This window comes from Phocoena sinus, chromosome 11, assembly GCF_008692025.1.
Source record: "Phocoena sinus isolate mPhoSin1 chromosome 11, mPhoSin1.pri, whole genome shotgun sequence".
Classification (NCBI taxonomy): Eukaryota; Metazoa; Chordata; class Mammalia; order Artiodactyla; family Phocoenidae; genus Phocoena; species Phocoena sinus.
Genome location: NC_045773.1, coordinates 95599865 through 95621687, shown reverse-complemented (window position 1 = coordinate 95621687; position 21823 = coordinate 95599865). Strand labels below are relative to the sequence as shown.

At 35.5% G+C, this 21823-nt stretch overlaps 1 protein-coding gene across 3 annotated transcripts in view; it reads left to right on the top strand.

Annotated features, from left to right (window-relative positions):
* The window catches only part of TMEM170B (transmembrane protein 170B), a 43616-nt gene extending 23658 nt beyond the window's left edge, over positions 1-19958 (top strand). The window contains exons 2-5 of one of the 3 annotated variants that reach the window (XR_004352305.1): positions 1320-1490; positions 2532-2571; positions 12120-12515; positions 19177-19958. Coding sequence is in view for 2 of the 3 variants with exons in the window: in XM_032649836.1 (XP_032505727.1) it covers positions 1320-1490; positions 2532-2571; positions 12120-12306 (398 nt within the window). In the remaining variant the exon portion in view is untranslated. Of the gene's footprint in view, positions 1-1319; positions 1491-2531; positions 2572-12119 lie in introns of all 3 variants that reach the window. The other 2 variants (XM_032649836.1, XM_032649837.1) reach the window with 2 other exon arrangements.
* Positions 19959-21823: the final 1865 nt, after the last annotated feature.

The window sequence follows — 21823 nt, the reverse complement described above, 5'->3', positions numbered from 1 at the left end:
TTTCCTTAATCACCAGCATCTCTCTCTTATGCCATAGAGAAGCATGCATGGTACTTTAACACAGAAAAATATATCAGATGTCTCTTCCTTGAAATGATTTCAAATTATAAGTCCATTCTAAGTGTCAATTCTTAAGAATTTAGCAGGCTGAAACTGATTTTTTTAAAAATCTGTTTTCTATATATCCTCTCTTCTTAAAAATTAAACTTTTAATTTTGAGATAATTGTAGATTCACATGCAGTTGTAAGAAATAGTATAGAGAAAACCCACGTGCCCTTTACCCCATTTACCCAATGGGAACATCTTGGAAAACTGCTGTATAATATCAAAACCAGGATATTGACATTGATAGAACCCACCAACCTTTTTCAGATTCCACAAGTGTTGCTTGTATATCTGTACTCATTTGTGTGTGTGTGTGTGTTTAGTTCTGTACAGTTTTATCACTTGTATATGTATCCACCACCACAGTCAAAATACAGAGCAGTTCCATTGCCACAAAGATCCCTTGTGTTTGTAGCCATTTTAAAATAAGAAGTCCCCCATTTCCCTCTCCCCCAAGTCCTTGGCAACCACCATTCAGCCAGAAAGAGAGAGAATGAAAGGCATGCTCATCAATTGTCTGTAAACCAGGCTTCAATGAACAGTAACTGAGACTACATTGAAGAAAGAGTGATAGAGCTTGAGGAGTTCCTGCTAAGGACTAGCATACGACCTAAGAGACAAAGCATTAAAAAAATTCTGACTGATTCTTTAGTATGTAAACGTGAGAGCCAAGAGGGAAATGGCCTGAAATTCTTAAAATCATAAAAGATAAAAATCACTGACTTATTTCTGAATTCTGAAGGTAAAGATCAGTTCATTTATTTATTGAACAGATAGTTTTTGTACTTATTGTACTTATTATTTGAATTAAGTGGTAGTTTTTAAAAATGTCTGGGCACTTAGTATAGAAGATAGAAAATTATATATCTAACAGCAGTTAATTAACTTATATAATTTATTGCAAGAGATTTGCAGACATGAGGGTTTATTAGAGAAATTAATAGATTATAGCTATATGATGGGCACATTTAGAGGAAATTAGAGGCTTTGACCTTCTGAAGTCATGGAGGGAATGACTTCCCCATCAAGCATTAGTGATGATGATAACTGTTAAAATTTATTTAGTACTACTATGTATCAAGTCCTGTACGAGGCATGTTTTTAATCTGTTAATCTCATTTAACCTTTTTCCAGACCATAGGTGCTATTTGTTAAACTGGATTTTCTAAGATGTTTTTCAACAGAGTTATTAACATTTTGCTTTTCCTTTCAGAGATGTGGTACTGGATCTTCCTCTGGGCTCTCTTCTCCTCTCTGTTTGTCCATGGTGCTGCAGGAGTGTTGATGTTCGTGATGCTACAGAGGCATCGGCAGGGGAGAGTAATCTCTGTCATTGCAGTCAGCATCGGATTTCTGGCTTCCGTGACTGGAGCAATGATTACTAGTAAGTTGATTTAGTTTTAAGCACATAATTTTATATGCACTTACAGTTTTGGTAACTTTATTCTTATTGTAAATGCAACAGTGTAATCTTTCATGTAGAATATTTTTCAGCACTAACCACACTTCATCTAGAAGGTAAAGATCAGTTCGCTTAATTACTGAGCAGATAGTTTTGGTACTTCTGCTGTATGAAAACTCATTATGGAAGGTTTTGGGGAAATGGAAAAGCTTGTAGAAATTGTCAAGAGGTAAAGCAGTTCGTGGGAAAATTTATCTTATAGTGGATGTAGTTTCTGCTTTAAAGGAGCTCACTATGTGGTAAGGGAGAGAGGTAGGCACACAAATATGCCAGTGATAATTGTCATTTAAAAAAAGTGAAGATAGGGCTTCCCTGGTGGCGCAGTGGTTGAGAGGCCGCCTGCCGATGCAGGGGACACGGGTTTGTGCCCCAGTCCGGGAAGATCCCACATGCCGCGGAGCGGCTGGCCCCGTGAGCCATGGCCGCTGGGCCTGCGCGTCCGGAGCCTGTGCTCCGCAACGGGAGAGGCCACAACAATGAGAGGCCCGCGTACTGCAAAAAAAACCCAAAAAACAAAAAAAAAGTGAAGATATAGCTCTTAGGTCCTTAATGTCATCTGCCTGTGACTACAAAATAAAAGTGCACTTCCTTCTTTTTTTAAAAGGATATTCTAAATATATTACAGATAATTTGCCTTCTTTAAAACCAGGAAATTAAACTTGGAATAAATTCTAATTTTGACATACTTAAAATATTTTTTAAGCTTTAGTTATTGTTATTTCACATAGTCTTAATTTTTAATCATTTTAATAAATTTCAGGACAAATTGGTTTATTTATATTTTAAGAACAGTTGGAAGTTTAGAAGTAGCAATTACATGTTTTTTTCCTTTTAAATTCTTGGGTTTTAAAGTTTTTAATTTTTTTATTGATGTATAGTTGATTTACAATGTTTCAGGTATACAGCAAAGTGCTTCAGTTATACATATATATGTATTCTTTTTCAAATTCTTTTCCATTATAGGTTATTACAAGATACTGAATATAGCTCCCTGTACCATACAGTAGGTCTTTGTTGTTTAACTATTTTATATATAGTAGTGTGTATCTGTTAATACCAAATTTATCCCTTCCCCCCCTTCCCCTTTGGTAAGCATAACTTTACTTTCTACATCTGTGAGTGCGTTTCTGTTTTGTAAATAAGTCTATTTGTATCATTTTTTTTAGATTCCACATATAAGTGATATCATATGATATTTGTCTTTTTCTGTCTGACTTACTTCACTTAGTATGATCATCGCTAGGTTCATCCATGTTGCTGCAAATGGCATTGTTTCATTCTTTTTTATTCTGAGTAATATTCCATTGTGTATATATACCACATCTTTATCCATTCATCTGTCCATGGACACTTAGGTTGCTTCCATGTATTGTCTCTTGTAAATAGTGCTATAATGAACATTGGGGTACATGTATCATTTTAAATTAGAGTTTCCTCCGGATATATGCTCAGGAATAGAATTGCTGAGTCATATGGTAACTCTATTTTTAGTGTTTTAAAGAACCTCCATACTGTTCTCCATAATGGCTGTACCAATGTATATTCCCACCAACAGTGTAGGAGAGCTTCCTTTCCTCCACACCCTCTCCAGCATTTATTATTTGTAGACTTTTTGATGATGGCCGTTCTGACTGGTGTGAGGTGATACCTCATTATATTTTTGATTTGCATTTCTCTAATAATTAGCAATGTTGAGCATCTTTTCATATGCCTAATTGGCCATCTGTATGTCTTCTTTGAAAAAATACCTATTTAGGTCTTCTGCCCATTTTCTGATTGGGTTGTTTGTTTGTTTGATGTTGAGCTGTATGAGCTGTTTGTATTTTCGGAAATCAATCCTTGTCGGTCGCATCGTTTGAAGATATTTTCTCCCATTCCATAGGTTGTTGGTTCACTTTGTTTATGGTTTCCTTTGCTCTGCAAAAGCTTTTAAGTTTAATTAGTTCCCATTTGTTTGTTTTTGCTTTTGCTTCCATTACTTTAGGAGATAGATCCAAAAAACTCTTGCTGCGATTTATGTCAAAGAGTGTTCTGCCTATGTTTTCCTGTAGGAGTTTTATAGTATCCAGTCTTACATCTAGGTCTTTAATCCATTTTGAGTTTATTTTTGTATATGGTGCTAGAGAAGGTTCTAATTTCATTCTTTTACATGTAGCAGTCCAGTTTTCCCAGCAGCACTTCTTGAATTTCTCCATTTTATATTCTTGCCTCCTCTGTCGCATGCAGGTTGACCATAATAGTGCACTTCCTTCTTAAACACAAATTATTATGATATAAGTCTCCCCTGGCCTACTAGAAATTAGCCACTTTACGGTGTCCTCCAGCTGTCTGCAAGTTTTCTACTGTGCTGCCTTATGTGCGTGTCCTACAGCCCTCAGGTTCACTCCCTCTGACCTTCTCCTCTTAGCGCTGTACTTAGGCCCCAGCTCCAGCCTGGGCTTCTGCTGCGCTAGAGGAGCTAGAACTTAGATGCACCCTGTTGAGCCTGGAGGGCCCTCAGCTGCTTCCTTCGTGTGGTTCTGCCGGACACTGGCGCTCCTCTTTGCCGTGTGGTCTCGTCACTGCAGGTGAACAGCGGAGCTTCTGTTGCCGTTCACTCTGGCCGGCTTCTGGGAGGCTAGGGTAGCTGGCTGTCGCTACTGGATCTGCTTCAAGACTCGCCACCGAGGGCTTCTTCCTTTCTAAGTTCATTCTTAGCCCCAGAGATGAGAGGAAGTCCTTTTCTTCCATGGCTCCAAGGCCTCCCTCCTTCTGTGTCCCACAGTCACCTTTTCCCAGAGTGATCAGCATGCCTTGCCTTGAGGGGAGAGCCCTGTTCCCATGTCTCTGGGTTTGTCCTGTGGCACAAATAAGACAGTCATAAGATAGTTGAGGGAAATAGGGAGTAGTCTATTTCCCCATCCTGTCTTCATTTACTATTTGGTTTTTGTGTGTTACCTTGCGTTAGGTTTTCTTTGTGCTGCATTCAACCTGTAAATTTTTCGTGTGGTACTTCATTCATTTTGCCATAGGTAGAGTTTAAAACAAGAAATCAGATTTCGCTGAAGCACCGAATGTGCAGAGTGGAGTAGCAGGAAATTCAACTGGAAAGAGCCAGATCCTCAAGGGTCTTGGACGGCCAGCCAGAGTCTGGACTTTATTCTGTGGGTCATGGAAAACAACTAGATATTTTAGAATGGGGTTGGAAAGGGGCAAAGCAATTCAATAGGAAAATCTATTTTATGGCTGAATGTAGAATATATGTGAAGAAAGAACCAAGAAGAAACTCTGAAAGGGCAGGGACCTTGTCTGTCTTCATCACTGCTGAATCTCCAACAATAAAACCGTACCTGGAATAGAACAGATACTCAGAAAATACTGGTTGGATAGACGGATGTAGTGAGGGAGGAAGCACAGAGGAAAGGAAGGAAGAAAGTGGGGGGAGGGAAGAAGGGAGGAAAAAGGGGAAAGAAGAAGGGCTGAGGCATTAACTGTGATCTGAATTGAGGCTAGATCTGAACTAGACTAGTGGCGGTGGGTTGGAAAAGGAGTTGGTGTCAGGACTGTGGCAAAGGGAAAAATCCAAATTAGTTGTTATTCACTGTGGTGGCATACAAAGAGACATGAAAGGGACTGCTGACATTCTTGATGTGGGCCACTGCTCCAATTGTGGAACCGTAAACAGAGGAGGAAGGAAGAAGGAACAGCTTGTTCCGAAGTCAAAAGTAGTATGTGTGTTGTATATGTGTTTATTGCTGTAAATTATTGTGAAATTTTAAAGAGAACATGATTCTACTTCCCTAATGATGTGTATCTATATATTACCTGCTTTCAATTCAGTCAGGAATAAAATAAGCTAATGATTTTGGAAACCACAGTGTTATATTTAAAAATCCTTACAAATATGTCTGACACAATTTCAAGTAAAAATTTGTATCCAGGTTAACAATAAAACATATAAATTTCTTCTGGCTAATTTTTTGACCTGCAAACACTTGAATTAAGAAAACTAGCCAATGTGAATATTTAACTGCATTTATTTTCTTAATGTATTTTGTGAGTGCTAGCACAATCACAGCTGTATATTCAGTTCAGCAAATGATGGCTAAATATCTGTATTAAGCAAATGATGGCTGACTGAATATAGATACATATCTATTATATTTTACTACCTCTTAGGTTTTTTTTTTTTTGTTTTTTTGTTTGCGGTACGCGGGCCTCTCAACGCTGCGGCCTCTCCCGTTGTGGAGCACAGGCTCCGGACGCGCAGGCCCAGCGGCCATGGCCCACGGGCCCAGCCGCTCCGCAGCACGTGGGATCCTCCCGGACCGGGGCACGAAGCCGTGCCCCCCGCATCGGCAGGTGGACTCCCAACCACTGCGCCACCAGGGAAGCCCCCTCTTAGATTTTTATTTCCAGAATAGAGTGATATTTTTCATTTTAGTTAGTACTGATAGTTAATACCAGAAGTGGGAGGAAATGGGTTTCTTTATAATGCCATTGCTTGGCATTGTATTGCTGTCTAATTTTAGCGAGTCTGAGGGTTAAAGTGACACCTCTTTGTTGGTTTAATTTGCATTTCTCTGATTACTAATGAATTTGAACATCTCTTTCTATTCTTATCATATATTTAGATTTCTTCTTCTACAAATTGCTTCTTTAAATTCTGTGCTTTTCTTTTGGGGTTCTTGTTTTTTATTAAATGATAGATGTTTCTTAGATGTATTGGTGTCTTATTGGTTTTGAACTTTGCAAATAACATCTCTGTCTTTTATCAGTACCTTCATCCATGATGTTGTTTATTGAGCAGAAATCTTTATTCTATATAATCAGCTTAAAGAGTCATTTTGCCTATGGTTTATAATTTAGAATTTTATTTAAGAAGTTCTCCTCCACACCAAGGTCAAAAGATACTCTGATATATTTTCTTTTGTTAATTTTATAGTTTTACCTTTGTATTAAAGCCTTTAATTTATCTAGAGCAGGACTGAGCAAACATTTTCTTAAAAGGCCAGACAGTAACTATTTTAAACGTTGCAGGCCAGAGGGTCTGTGTCACTACTATTCTGCTCTGCCATTAGGGCATAAAAGCAGCCATAGACATTGGTAAATGAATAGGCGTGGCTTTTTCCAATAAAACTTTATTTACAAAAACAGATGTCTGACATTCAGGTCATAATTTGCCTTCTGGTCTAGAGTCTATCTTTGTGTTTGGAATCAGATAGGATTCCTTGTGTATCTTTTTTTTCCTCCCATGTAGTAAGTCCATTTTTACCACATCACTAAAAAAATCTATCCATTGATTCATCCTTTTTTGTGTACTGTGTTCTCAAGGTACGTGGACCTGCCTTCAAATTCTGTTCTGGTTTGTTAGTCTTTTTATCTGTTCTTGCAGCAAGGCCTCATTTTTTTGTCTCTATTATTTTGTAGTATTTCTTAATATCTGGTGGGGCTGGTCCCTCTCATTTCTTTTCTTTCTCAAAGTTAACATAACTATTCATGGACTTTTATTCTTTCATAGAAATTTTAGAATATGTCTACTGAGTTCCTCAAAAAGTATAACCGTGATTTTTATGGGGATTTAATTGATTGTAGCGGTTAATTTGGGAAGAATTGACATATTAAATTAAATACCACCCAGGAACATGTAATATATCTCCATTTGTTCAGATCATTTTCTACGTTTTTTTTTAGAGTTTAAAAGTGTTTTTCTCAATAGGAGAGTTGTATATTTTGATTAAGTTAATTCCTAAACTCTTATTATGTTATGGTTGTTGTGCATGGTATCTTTTTTAATTACATTGTTTAGTTTTATTATATATATATATTTTTTATTTATAGAGAAATGCATTTAAGTTTTTAAAGTTGAGTTTATGAGAGATTAATAACAAAGCAAAAAACTGGTTTTCTGGAAAGATACTAAGGTGAATAGATTGCTGCCGTACCTCTAAAATAGTTAAGGCAGAAAAGTAAAATATGGAACAACATAGAAGAAATAACTACAGACTCAATAATAAAGGTAGAATAAAGGATTATAAAAACGACAGTTTTGTAAAGTTATATATTCCTAAATATAAGTTGCTAAAATTGGCATAAGAAGAAAGAGAAAATATGAATAATACAATAAGTATGTTTAAACAATTGAAATGTTGAAGACTTCTCCTCCCAAAAGAAGTCCAGACTCAAATGAGGTTTACAGATGAGTTCTACCAAATTTTCAGGGAACAGTTCCTATTTTTTCCAAATTATTGCAGGAAATGGAAAGATTAAAAACTGTGCACGGCATATTTGCTGCATCAAAGTAATCTTGTTGCTAAACAAGTTGAAGACTATAGAAGGATGGAAAAGTATAGGTTCATTTACTTTAAGAATGTTATCCTAGAAGTGCAAAGATAGTTCAGTATCAGAAATGACTACGGCTGTATGCCAATAAAACATTATTTATGGATACTAAAGTTTGAATTTCATATAATTTTTACGTATCATGAAATATTATTATTCTTTTGATTTTTTTTAAACCATTTAAAAATGTAAAAACCATTCTTAGCTCACATGCTGTACAAAAACAGGTGGTGAGTCAGACTGGACCTGTGGATCATAGTTTGCTGACCCCTGATCTGATTACACAAACTGAGAATCAACACCATTAGAACCAAATCTGCCTTAACCTTCATATTTGCGTTCTCTCGGGAATGTGGAGGGCAGATCAAATCACTTTTCAGTGGTCCACCTCTCTGCAGACACTTTATGTTGCTGTATATGGACATCTCTGTCACTGGTGACTCTTCTCCTAGTCACCCTTGTCCTTGCAGGTTTACACCTGTTATTTACCTTCAGCTCAACTCAGCAGAATTGCTTTCTCCACTTCATCTTTGCTATGCCAGTCTTCTCTAGCTCCTTAATACTTTGGGGATCTTTACATATTTCTAACTGATACCTTCTGCTGTTGTTCACAGTGGCAGTTCCAAACATGTTTCATTTATTGCAGGCACCCTGTACACTTCTGCCTTCTTCATGCTTGCATACACTTCACCAAGAAAATAATGATCACAATATTTGTACTCCTTCAACTGGCTGTTGTTCAGCAAAATACATCTTAACAGGAGTGAAAACTAAAGCACAAATTGGGGGAAGATATTTGTTAGCTTATATAAATGTAAAAAGATTAATATCCAAACTATATTTTAAAAAACCCTATGAATCAAATAAGAAAATGACAGTCTACTAGAAAAATGGACAAAAGATTTGACAAACATTTCACAGAAGTAGAAACCCTAATGGCCAAATGTGAAGAATATGTGAGGAAAAGCTCAATGACATTAAAAATCAGGGAAACCCAAATTAATTGCAGAGATAACATCTCTTACCTGCCAGATTGACAAAAAAATTTTTTTAATATGGAGTAACTGGGATATAAATTGGTACAATTACTTTGGAAAACAAGTTGGCATTACCTGGTAAAGTTGAAAATGCCCGTAACATAGGACTGAGCCATTCTGCTTTTACCCACGTTGTGGAGAAACTCGTGATTGTGTATGTGTGCCAGAGGTCATGTTACAAGGATGTTCACAGAAGCAGGGTTTGTCATTGTTAAGGACTAGAAACAATGTCATCCCCAGTAGAATGGATAAATAAGTTGTGGTATATTCATACTTGGAATTCTGTACAACATTGGAAATGTATGAATTACTGCTGTATACAACAAGATGGATAATTTTCTGAATATAACCTTGAACCAAAAATTCCAAAATACTTATATAAAATTCATTTATTTAAAAAACTAAATAACAGATATCTTAGGATATAGGCAGGCAGTAAAGCTGAAGAAAAGCAAAGGAATGATAAAAACCAAATTTGGGAGGGAATGGGATGTGACTGGGGAGAGTGCACTGGAACCTCAAATGAAATAGTAATGTTCTTTTCTTCAGTTGGATGGTGGTACTTGGGAATTTGTTGTGTGTGTGTTTTTTTAACAGTCTACATGTATTTTATAAATACTCCTTCATATCTGCTCAATATTTAATAGCAGTGTTTTCAGAATCATTTAATAGGCACACAAAATTGTTTTCTTTCAGATCTTTTCGATTAAGAGTTCCACTGGAACAGTCTTTTCTGACTAGCGCTTCTGGGTTGTGAAATGATATAGTGCAATGGGAGCTAGTGTAAATCTGTTTCTCAAGGGAAGCTGTAACTTACAAATTGGTTCCTGATTATCTGCTGGGCGGAAAACAGTAGTTTGTTTTATTTTCTGTATAACACTATAAATATCTCTCTTGATTTTGGAAACTCTGGAGTTTTACAGTGGTTTTTCTCCCCTTACATTATAGGGTTGAAGATCTTATCCTCTGTTTCTTGAAAGAGTGTAAAGAAAAGTGGGTTATTGGTGGTTTTGTAAGTTATTCCTCAAACAGCAAGCCTTCCAAAGTGAAATTCATTTTATTTATTTGCTTTTAACATCTAGTTTTTTAACCCATCTGAATTTACTCTGGGGAGTGGTGTGAAGTAGGGACCTAAATTTATTTCTTCCAAGTGGCTATCAGTTGTTCCACACCATTTATTGAATGATGAATCACTGATTGGAAATTCCTTTATCATTTACTACTGCAACAACTACTAACCAAAATTTGGAGTACATACTGGGACCAGACACTATTTTAAGCACTTTCCAAGTATTATCTTCAAACCCACCCATTTTACAGTTGAAGAAATAAGGCACAGGGAGGTTAAGTGATTGCTCAGTGTAACGCAGCTACTAATTAGTGGAGCTTGGATTTTAACCCACAAGTCTAGCTCCAAAATCCATGCTCTTAACTTTATATAAGCATGAGATGTTTGAATTAACAAATTGGCACTTCCCAGGCAGCCTGAGCTAGTAATTGCTACGTTTTTCACCTTTTGGATCATTTTTGAAAATTTAGTGCTGGAGAAATGGAGGCCAAATTGTGGTTTTTAAAATTGAAGATAGTCATGGAAATCTAGGGTGAACCCAAAGTAAAGACAGTATTTCTCAGGTTTATTTTAACATAATTTCTGATAACAAAGAAGGCTAAGATCTTTAAAAAATTTTCAGAACGTTATCCAATTCTAAAATTTGAGGATATGATTAATTATACTAGTGAAGTTTATTACTTGATTAAGTAAATGTTGGTGCTACTAGGAGTTTTATTTAGTATTGAGATGATTATCAGTTACTTTATTATTTTATGAATTCCTTATTCTCTTTTTCACTGGGTGTAAATGTGAAATGATAGAATGATTTGGAAATTTATAGCCAGACTAACCTGGATTGAAATTCCAGCTCTGTACTTACTATATTTCCTTGGGCTAGTAATTGAAACTCTCTGAACCTCTGTTTTTTTCATCTTTAAATTAAGTAATAATACTCAGGAGTGGTATCATATTTAAGATGATAAAGTTCCTGTCAAGATACACAGTATGCTGTAAATATACTATATATTTTAATTCCTTCTTTAAAATATGTATATGAAAGCCCTTGGCTTAAATTAATAATTTGCTTTTCCTATTTATATCTTCTATGGAAGAATAGAATATTTTGACTTTAAGTGAACTCTGGAGTTAATTCTTAGCTAATTTTTATGAGTAGAATTTCTATCTCAAATAATTATAATTCAGTGTCTTCAAATAATTTATTTCTGTTCTTTTTGTTTGATCATTCTAGGATACATAGACAGTTTTTTCTAGAGAAGAGTTGTAAGGCCATCTCAACCTGTGAGATGGCATAACCATAGTTTAAATGTTTCCTCCTTTTATGATTTCTGAATGTACTTTTAAAATCAGCCTCATAGCTACCACATCATTATACATACTATAGCAATAAGATGAAGTGTTGAACCGAGCCTCGGGGCTCTGAAGCTCCTGAGATTCTCTCATTCTCAGAAATGCACGTTATCTAAAAATTTCTCCTAGAACAGATGGATGTCAGGTTCATACTCCACTTTCATTAGATGTCAAGATACTCGTCTCCGAATGACTTTCCAGTCGTACGCTTTATTAAGACACTGAAACCATTTTATATGGTAGATTGTGAAGCACGTTAGTCACAATTCTGATATTTTATGGGACATTTAAGAATTAATTCATTTTACTGAAATAAATTAAAATTCCTTTAATATTAACTTTCTTCTTGAATAATTTAGAAATTATATTAAATTGTATGGTTTTCTGTATTATTATTTATAACTACCAATATATGGTGTCATATGTTTATAAAAGTGCCGATGAGGTCTGGCCGATTTAACACCCAGCTGAGAGATTACAATAATGAATTACTCGTGTTTTATGAACATATTTTATGTCAAGTAAGCAGCATATACCATAAATACATATTTTGCAGTTGAATAGAAAAGCCTGTTATTCAATTTTGTGGGTAAATGCGGTATGGTAGAGTAACTTTTACCAATCACATGGGAACTCTTTCATAGAAAATTATAAAATGAGAATGATTGATGATTTACTGTTTGGCTCAGATGAAAAGAGATTTTAAGTTACAGCCATGTAGCGTGTCTCAGAATGAATGAAGGTGTTATTTGTCTCTCCCTCTTTCTCGTCTAGGTGCAGCAGTCGCTGGCATTTACAGAGTGGCAGGGAAGAACATGGCCCCCTTGGAAGCACTGGTGTGGGGCGTTGGACAGACCGTACTGACATTAATCATCTCCTTTTCAAGGATTCTCGCCACACTCTGAGGTTTCTGTGGGCATGTCTTACTTCACATAAGGAAGCAGATGTACAGATTCTCTGAAAATGGCATTGTTAACAAGGGAAGGAAATTGTACAAGAATGTGGAAGGAGCAGGTCAAAACATAAGGCCTTGAGCTGTGTGGGAAGATTGCCCTCTGGTGTTCAAGTGATTGCACTACCGCACCGCACCTTACGTGCCTCCGTCCCAGGCAAGGCGCATGACACTACGTGAAGCTACAAGAAAAAGCACCTTGTTTAGCTGCCAATCAGGTTAACACTGGCGTTGAATCATCGTTCTTAACAGTGTTGTGTTAAGTTACAGGGACGTTTTGAAGAATTGACATATGTGCCAAACTCTTTTCTTTTTTTTAACATTGATCATGTGAAATTTGCAAGTGTAGATGTAGATGAGTGCTGTGAACATATCTGACATGAATTCAGGTGGTGTAGTGAGATTTTTGTTTTGTAATGCTAAATCCCGTATGAGTGCTGAATACCGAATCATTTAATGTGAGACAAATTATTTGATTTTTAATGTTGAACGTTTCTGGGATTTAGGGCTTTCATATAAATTAGGCATTATTGTTACTTACGTGAAAAATAATACTTAATGGAAAACTGCTGAACTCTTTTAAGGACTCAAAGTAGATCTATAGGGTGCATCCTTTTCACTCACTTAAGTAACACTCTTTTAATAGTTTCCCTCATACATAAACATTCTATTGATATGAATTTAAAAACTTTATGGGTCATACACATTGATTGTAGCTTGTGTGTCACAAAAGTATAATTTGAAAATTTTCTTATAAATTTTGTAAGAAATCTGAAATGCACGTTGCATTCTTGACCCTTCTAAAGAAAGTTTTTGCCATGTAGCTCATGGAGAAAACATCTTTACAACTAGTATCTCAGTGGGATTATATCACTTGTTGCATATACCTTGATTTTTGACAAAACATAAGCAGTCTTTCATTCTGGAGTATTAACTGTATTTAAAGAGTGGCCTAAATTAGGCTATGAAAACAAGAAGCCTCATTTGTAGATAAGAAACATATAGGAAGAGTAATAAGCTATCTTACTTTGGGTATGTGGTAGCATCATAATTTCTCTGAGTAAAAATTGGGGAATATAGTAAATAATTATAAAATTTGGCAACAAATCTCAGCATATCAATACAATATTGAATGCATATTGAGTTATTCATTTCAGTTGTTCAGCTCTTGTTTTATGCTGTTATTTAAGTTTACTAGAATCTGTGATGACATTTATTAGAATGAAAAAATTCTTAGAGGTTTTAAGAGGTTTTGGCAATATGTAATTGTATTTAAGAGTACAAGAAGTAAGGGCAACACAGAACCTGGTGGAATTTGTCTCCTACTGAGATTTTTTTAATACCAGGTACAATTATATATATGGTAACTCAAAGGAAGAGCCAACTGCAGAAAATATAAGTTAAGGACAATCCAAACAATAATCTGATACTCTAGCCTCACTGTTTTATAACCTAATTTGGAAAAACATACGTTTCTATTAGGTTCCATTCAAATATAAGACCTTTGTTACCCACAGCACCGTTTCTCCACCCAAAAGCTGAGTAGTATCAACAACTCACCGATGAGGAACTGGGGGTATTTTACCAGTATGGAAGCCAGTTTGGGGCGGTGCGGGAGTTTAATAATAACACTGTGGCTTGGAAATTTGTTTTTAAAAACCCAAGAAGCAAGTATGCATTCTTAGAGATCTTTAAAGTAAACCTTAAAATTGATTCTTTTTATTATGTTCAAGCCTGAAATTGTTTTCATGTGTTCTTTATATTCCTGACATTTTCCTAAATTAAATTTAGGCCTGAATCTTCCAAGTCAATTTGATTTTTCCTTTTCTGTTAGACTTGAATTGTGTTCTTCCTTTACTTTGGTTATTCTTTAAATTCTTTGGTCAATAATTTAAAGTGTTCATATTCTTTGGGAGGAATTACCAGTAACATGTTGAAATGGTTTGAGATCTACAGAAATGAATATTTATTTTAACACATGGTTATTTTATGTTTCAGAAAGTTACCATGGTAAGGTAACATGGAACACATGGTTCAGAATCTGAAATTAGCCAGAAAATAACTTGGACACGTTAAGTGTATGGCTGCATGGACCAAAGAGAATGAAACTCCTGTTTCTGCTCTAGAATGAAGTATGAGAAGGTGGATCAGTTTGTAGAGTGTCCTGCAGTTATCTCGTTATCAAGTTGCTTTACGTTATGAGGAGTGTGTGTGTGTGTGTGTGTGTGTGTGTGTGTGCTTTTAACTTTTGGGGGAATTTTTGGTTTCTTTGTTGTTTTTAGTTGCTTCCATTGGGATTTTGTGCAACTGTTACTATTTCGATGTTTTGAAATGCAGTTGATAGCGTGAATTGGTGAAATGTCTTAATAGCTGTTTCTGTGATGAGATTTTTTAAATGTTATTGGTTTTCTTATAGAGACAAGTAACATTTAATGATATATATCTACATACACATATATCATTATATACACACATATATATATATAAAGCTGCTATATATGAATACAGTCTAATTGGAAAGCTTCTGTTCAATGAACACTTGGACATTATCGTGGAGAATTTGATACATTTGCTCAGTTGAATGATCTTTTAAATAGGTTTAAGGAACTTTGAGATTTTTTAATTTGGGGAAAGTTTTCTTGGTTTAATAGTGCTAGAGATCCTTGTTTGTGATGTGACAAAAGCCCTTATTGATGTATTTGGGTTCAATCTTCTTAAAATTTACATGTGACTTAGCAGTAAATTTTCTTTGTGAAAAATGCAGGAGGGAAGGGGGAAGTCCTCTGCAGTTTACACTTCGTTATTTGTAAAAATGCTTAATAAAATATTGCTGGCAGTGAAATCGGTTCCTCAGAGAAGAGACTCCTATATGCCCAAACTGATTGTTAATTAGTTAACACAGGGAGTTAACATAAGGAGAGTCCTAAGTGGTGGCCATATTCAGTGTTCGCAGGTTACTCATTCTTACTTTAGATCTTAGTGTTTACTGAACAGTGTTATAGTTTGTAACCCAATGTACTTCCTTAGTATTTGCAGCATACATTTCTACTGCCCCCCCAAGATGTGAGGGTTTTGTTTGTACTTTAAGTGAGAAATAAAGAAATGAGCTGCCCTGTGTATCATATTTGTGATGTAAGGAACAGGAATAGTTTTTAAAATGTTCTTGGAAAACGTCTTTAGAGAACCTCTAATTAAGATGAGGGGAGTGGGGCTGCCATGTCAGTGTGCCCAAGCTGGCACTTACACGCCAACGAATTCAGTTTTGTAAACATTTTTGGTGGATCTACTGTGTACAAAGTGCTTCTGTAGTAAGTACAAGGATGACCAAGATGGGGTTCCCACCCTTGAGTCCCCAAGAGCTACCAAGATGATTTAAATCCTAAAACAGTTGGGAGAATATCTTGCTTCTAGCTGAGAGCTTAAGCCCTGTTTTTTCCCCCAATTCTGATTTTTCTCGGTTTATTAACCAAATGGAATACCGTGACATAGATCTGAATCCAGGCCCTCCCACTTGTTGACTTTTTGTTTATGATGGCGAAACAGTACAGTCAGCTCTCCGTATCTGCGGTTCCGCATTCAGGGATTCAACCAACCTTGGATTGAAATATTCAGAAAAAATTTCCAGAAAGTTCCAAAAAGCAAAACATAAATTTGCCCCACACAGGCAACTATTCATATAGCTTTTACACTCTATTTACACCACTTACATAGCATTTACATTGTATAAGGTATTATAAGTAATCAATAGATGATTTAAAGTATATGGGAGAATATGCATAGGTTATATGCAAATACTACACCATTTTCTATAATGGCCATTTTCTATAAGCATCCTCAAATTTTGGTATCCATGCGGGTGCTGGAATCAATCCACTATGGATACTAAGAGACGACTCAGTATTTAACAGTAAATGATCAATAGTCATTATAATTTTCTTTAAATACACTTTGCAATACCAATTGGATATATTGTTTTGTAAGATTCAACTGTTTTCTTCCATTTCTACATTTTCCCTACATATATTTTAAGATGGAAACTAAAAAATTTCTCTGATAATGTTGCTTCTCCTCTCCACCTCTTTAGTTTTCAAATCAGCAGATAGTTTTCTAAGAGCACTTTTGGGAATTGGTGGCAATGGAAAGGGCAGCAGGGCAAGCCGGATTCGATATCAGGCTGTGTTTATTACTAGTTAAAACAGGGAAAGGGAGAAGTAGCCGGGATTTAGCCCTTACCTTATCCTGCTTGCTTCTTTTGGATTTACCCAGCCAATATTCATTGAATCTCCACTACATGCAACTTACTCTCCTTGCTTTCGGGGTGGAGGGGTGTCCCCTCCCTCTGTGTACCTCCCGCCGCCCCAGCCTGTGGCTTCACCGTGCGGGGTGAGAACAGAACTGGCTTGCAGTGTCTGCCACGTCCCTCCTTCCGTGGACCAAAAGTGCTTAAGCCCTACTTGTTGTTTGTTTGTTTTTAACTTAAAAGGAAATACTTTTATTTTTAATTTATGTCCATTTTATAATTCAAGAAGTAACAAGATGTTAAGAGGACTTTCTGAAATGTTCGCAAGCTACTTCACTCTCACTATTACAGATGTTTCTCTCAGAAAGTCTTAATCAGAACTCTTCAAAGAGTTGCCATTTGTTTTTAAGATGGAAGAATGTGGAAAGTTACTGAAGAAATTCTAGTGACCTAGATTGCAGAGAAGTTTGGCAACACTTGGGTAACTGGGTAAACGGTTGTTTCTTTTAATAATCGGGTGAGAATCTCAGTGGTTAAAATTGACTAGTAATTTCCCTTATCTTCCTGTCCTTTTTATAACATCGTGGAGGAAGACTCTACAGCATAAAAAGGACATCATTTGATTAAAAACTGATTAACTTCTTCTAACATGTGGTAGCATTTATAGCAGAGGGAAGTTTAAAGACAGGAAGAAATGTCGGAGGGGTACACACAAAAACACAGACACACTTGATGAAGCACCCTGCGTTACGTGAACACAGTTTCCCCCTCTGTTAAGACTATAAACTACACTGTATGAGTACATTTAGTGCATGTTTGCAAAATGCAGTGTTTTTTTATGTGTGAGACTAAACTTACCACAAAGCATTTTGAAATCGTACTACATTTTTGTGCGCGTGGTGGTAGGTTTGCCTACTAACTTAAGGATGTCTGTTCAGTATAGGCAATGCAATGTTTTTGAGGAGGTTGCTGAAGTTGTTATCTAAAAATGTATCTATGAATTTGTTTAGAGGAAGTAATGCTTAATATATAAAGTATTTTCAGTAAACGTGGAGATATACCAGTTAATACACTATTAGATTAGTGGAAACACCCAAATTTCTGAGAGCACTAAGCTGTGAACTGTAGCCACCTCCCCTGAGCTTAGGGGACTCATTTTCACATTCTTTACATTCATTGCACATATGTTGAACTTATGTAATAACCCTTTCCTGATTTTGAGAACTAATTTAGCAGTTTCTTAAAAATATTCCTCCCCCTTCCATACAGATGTCATATGGTAAAGTTTAAACATGTACAGTTTGTTGATAGACTCAAAAGTGCTGGTTTAGAAGAGAATGTTCTTAGCACCTTATGGTTATGCAGCTATAATCTTGCTGAAAATTAAATACTATAAGCAAGTCAAGAGAGCGTGGACCTCCTACATGTTTTTTTAAATTATATCCTGTGCCCGTATATACCTCCCCTCAGTGGTGACATGACTGTCCCCATTTGGGAACTGTATTTACGTATGTAACTGAAACTGGAAAGCAGTGTTACATAAATATATAGGAAGAGGAACTATAATGCATAATCACCATAACTATAACACTTTCTCTCCTAAACATATTACATATTGATAATTTCTTAAAAGCATCATTTTTTATAGCCCTGTATAAATGAATGATAACTTGACAGTACTATTGGTGGTGAAAAGTTCCCTTTGTTTTTAAATTAAAGTATTTATACATCATCACTGAGTATCTTTGGGAAGGAACATTTTAAAGTTTTCTCCATAGAAGGCAAAATAGAGGCACTTGTTTGAAAAGTAATCAAAAATGATTTACTTTAATGCTGGATGAGTTGATAGTCTAATTGTTGACACTTTCTTGGTATTTGTGATATCGGATGCATTTACGATGGAGGAATTTTAAAAGTTCTGTACGTCTCTTAAACACACGCACACACACGAGCTCTACCAATATAAAATTCCACAGTATTTTTCATTTCAGTCATATAACTAGGTAAAATTCATAGGATCCTACTGTAAAGTATTAACTCTCAATTCTAGTCATTCTAGAATGAGGGGATCAACTTTATCTTAATCAATGAAAATGTTTTTATTCACACAGCAAAAACATAGTTTACCTGATAGGTATTAAAAACTCACTTTCAAATTGTGTTAACTCTCAGACCACTGATGAATCATTTAGTAAACCACAGTGCAGTTTTTAAAAGCTAAATGATGCCTTAGTGCCTTGGAAGTTAAGATACTTTCGCAAAGTGAATTTAGTAAGATTCAGGATTGGTACACCTATTGCTGGGGATTCAGAGGTGAGGAACAGTGTAATTGAATTAGGTCCTTGCGGTTTAGTAAAAATCAGTTATTTCACCATTGACTATGACAGATGACAACTGCTTTCATTACATTTTCATGAATGATGTGATATTTGTCTTTTTTCTTTTTCCAAGTGAGTTTGAAATGAGAGAAAATGTCAAGACAATTAAATGTGGAATTTTAAAATTTGGTTTTGTTGTAAATTAGAGAGTCTAGCGTGAACAGTGTGAGCTTTATATTGTAGTACAAGGGCAGACACTTCATGTAACTTTTAGGAATACGTTTACCAACAGGGATTTCTTTTGTTTTTTTTTTACTATAGAAATACTTAACGTACTGTGAAGCTTAAAGACAGGAAGAAGAAACCTTGGAGGGGTAACGCATAAAAACAAAGGCGTATGTGATGAAGTATCCTACATTACGTGAACACAATTTTCCCCCTTCTGTTAAGACTATAAACCACACTGTATGAGTATGTGTACTGCATGTTTACATAATACAGTTTAATTTTGAAGGGTTATTTAAAAAGTATGTTTATTTATAATACCTAACAAGCTGTAAATATTGTATACTATTGATTTTTAATTTTATATAAGCAATTTTTTATTTCCAATTCATGTACAAATCTCATTGTGTATATAGCATAATTTCCTGGATAACACAAACTTTGCAGTGAATTTTAATTATTTTAATTGTAGTAAGCATAGAAATGTTGCTCTTTATTTTAAATTATTTTTCACCACTCATTTTCTTCAAAGGGCAGCAATAAATATATGCAAGTTATTTTTGATTATAGAAAGTTGGTCTGCAAAGACAAGATCTAGATTCCAATTCACTGCTTTAAAGAAAAGATGCACAATTAACATCACCCACTGTCTAATCTCAGGACCATTTCTGAGGTCCACGTGTGTCTCTCCTCTTCGTAATATACAGGGTGAACTCTTTACTGATACACACAAAACAACTGTTAAAAGTGAATCCAGCACTTAAATGTCATTACACAGAATTTATTGGATTAAAAATTTGTAATATACAGTATTTTAATAAAGTTTCTGTATTCAGTTTCATGTGCTTATATATAAATAAACCTGTCTTCAAAAGCTTTATGGGTGTTTGATTCTTTATGACATATCTTTTTAACTCATTCCCTGTAGACTCAAGTGTTTCCTCTTACCCGTTTGTCAGGTTTTCTGGGCCAGTTTTACACTGGATTTGGAAGGTAGCATTGAAAAGGTGAGCAGGGAGTTTAAAAGACAAACTTGGCCTAGTTCATAGTTTTACCAAGGACCAGTGCTAGGCCACATAAGCATCTACTTCTAAGAATTACTGTTTTAAAGAGCCTACTGTCACGTTTATTAATAAATGACTACCCTTTATTGAGTGCTTAGTATCTGTTAGACACCTCATAAGCATTCTTTAACACTTATGGTAACCTTTAGGTTAAAGAGATTACTAAGAATTATGAACGTGATCCTTCACTTTACTAATGAAGCATTTGAGGTTCAGAGAAGGTGATGAATTTCTCAAGGTCACACAGCTAATAATGCTCAACTGGGGTTTTCTTACTCTAACCTATGTTTTTTCCCCACCGTGCTATGTTGGTTTCTATAGAGTATTCTGGGAGCTCTTATAATGAGATAAGATCTCATTTTTGACAAAGACCAGACAGCATTATGGGGATTTTCAAAATTATCAACTCAGAATTTGTATTGCCAAAGCTATGCATATTTTGAATTTTTGTTAGGGATTCCTAAGGGAAGGTACTAGGTACCCAGCTAGCTTCCACTAATTCTCCTGCCTGAGGAGAGATTGGGGCCAACAGAGCCAGTCACTGAAATTGTTACAAACCCCGATGGAATAAAAGCTTGCTTAACTTTAAAAATTGTGCAAGGAAAGTGGAAGTAAACATTTTTTTCACACATACTGACATATTTCATGTAATTACTACATTGAAATGTATTTTTTTTCTAGGTAACTTCTTCATTCAACCGTAAGAATTATAAAGTTTTTAAATATATTTCCTTCCTGACCATGAGTCTTAAAGAGTTCTTGAACAAAATATAGATCTTGAGATTAAAAAGAAATTTTCTCTTTTGATTTTATTCTTTTTGGCTCTTGAAGTAATATTTTTATAGTATTTGTAATAGGAAAAGCTATATTTGGGTATTTTGATATTCACTGAGCGTTGAAAGCATGCATCGAATTTCAGATTTATTGCCACCTGTTTAGAACAAGACCAGAGGGAAAGGTAATCTAGAAGAAAGATGCTCAGTTCTTACATTGAGCTTGCTTTCTGATGGAGAATGAGTTGTGGAGGAAGAATATCTCAGACTTATCAAATGGATACTTATGTCATCTATGTTTTGAAGTTGAACCCTTGTTAATTCATAAAATGGTACCTAAAGTTTTAGGGTACAAAGAAAAAAGTAAACAGGATCTATGGCAGATCTCTGAGGAGGAGAATTGGGGGTCACCTCCAGCTTCCAATAGAATCTTAACAGAAGAGTCTGTCCCATTTCACTATTCCTGTTTATCTGCTTTTAATTTTCCATTATTCATTGTTATCAGACATTTTTCTTTTGGCCAATTTTATGAGTATTCTTCAGGCTCAGAGTTCTGGGGATTGAATTGCAAAATGGAATTGCATTAGGTGGTTTTCTGGCAAAGAAAAGAGTTTCATCACTAGATGGTGCTGTAGTTCTATTTTCCCCTTGCTTTTGTCTTGGCCATTCTTATCTATGAACCAACCCGAATTAAATCAGTCTGTACTTCTGGACTCATTTCCATAAAATACATCCATTTTATTTTGTTCGGATAAAAATACACGTGAGGAAATTAAATACAAGAAAAACCAAGAGTTTCCATGTTATCACTAATTTTCCAAAGAAGGTTAAGAAGCAGTGTTCAGGGGTTATTTACAAATTAGAAAACCACATTAATTTTGTGATTTTGGCAAATCATTAATCTGG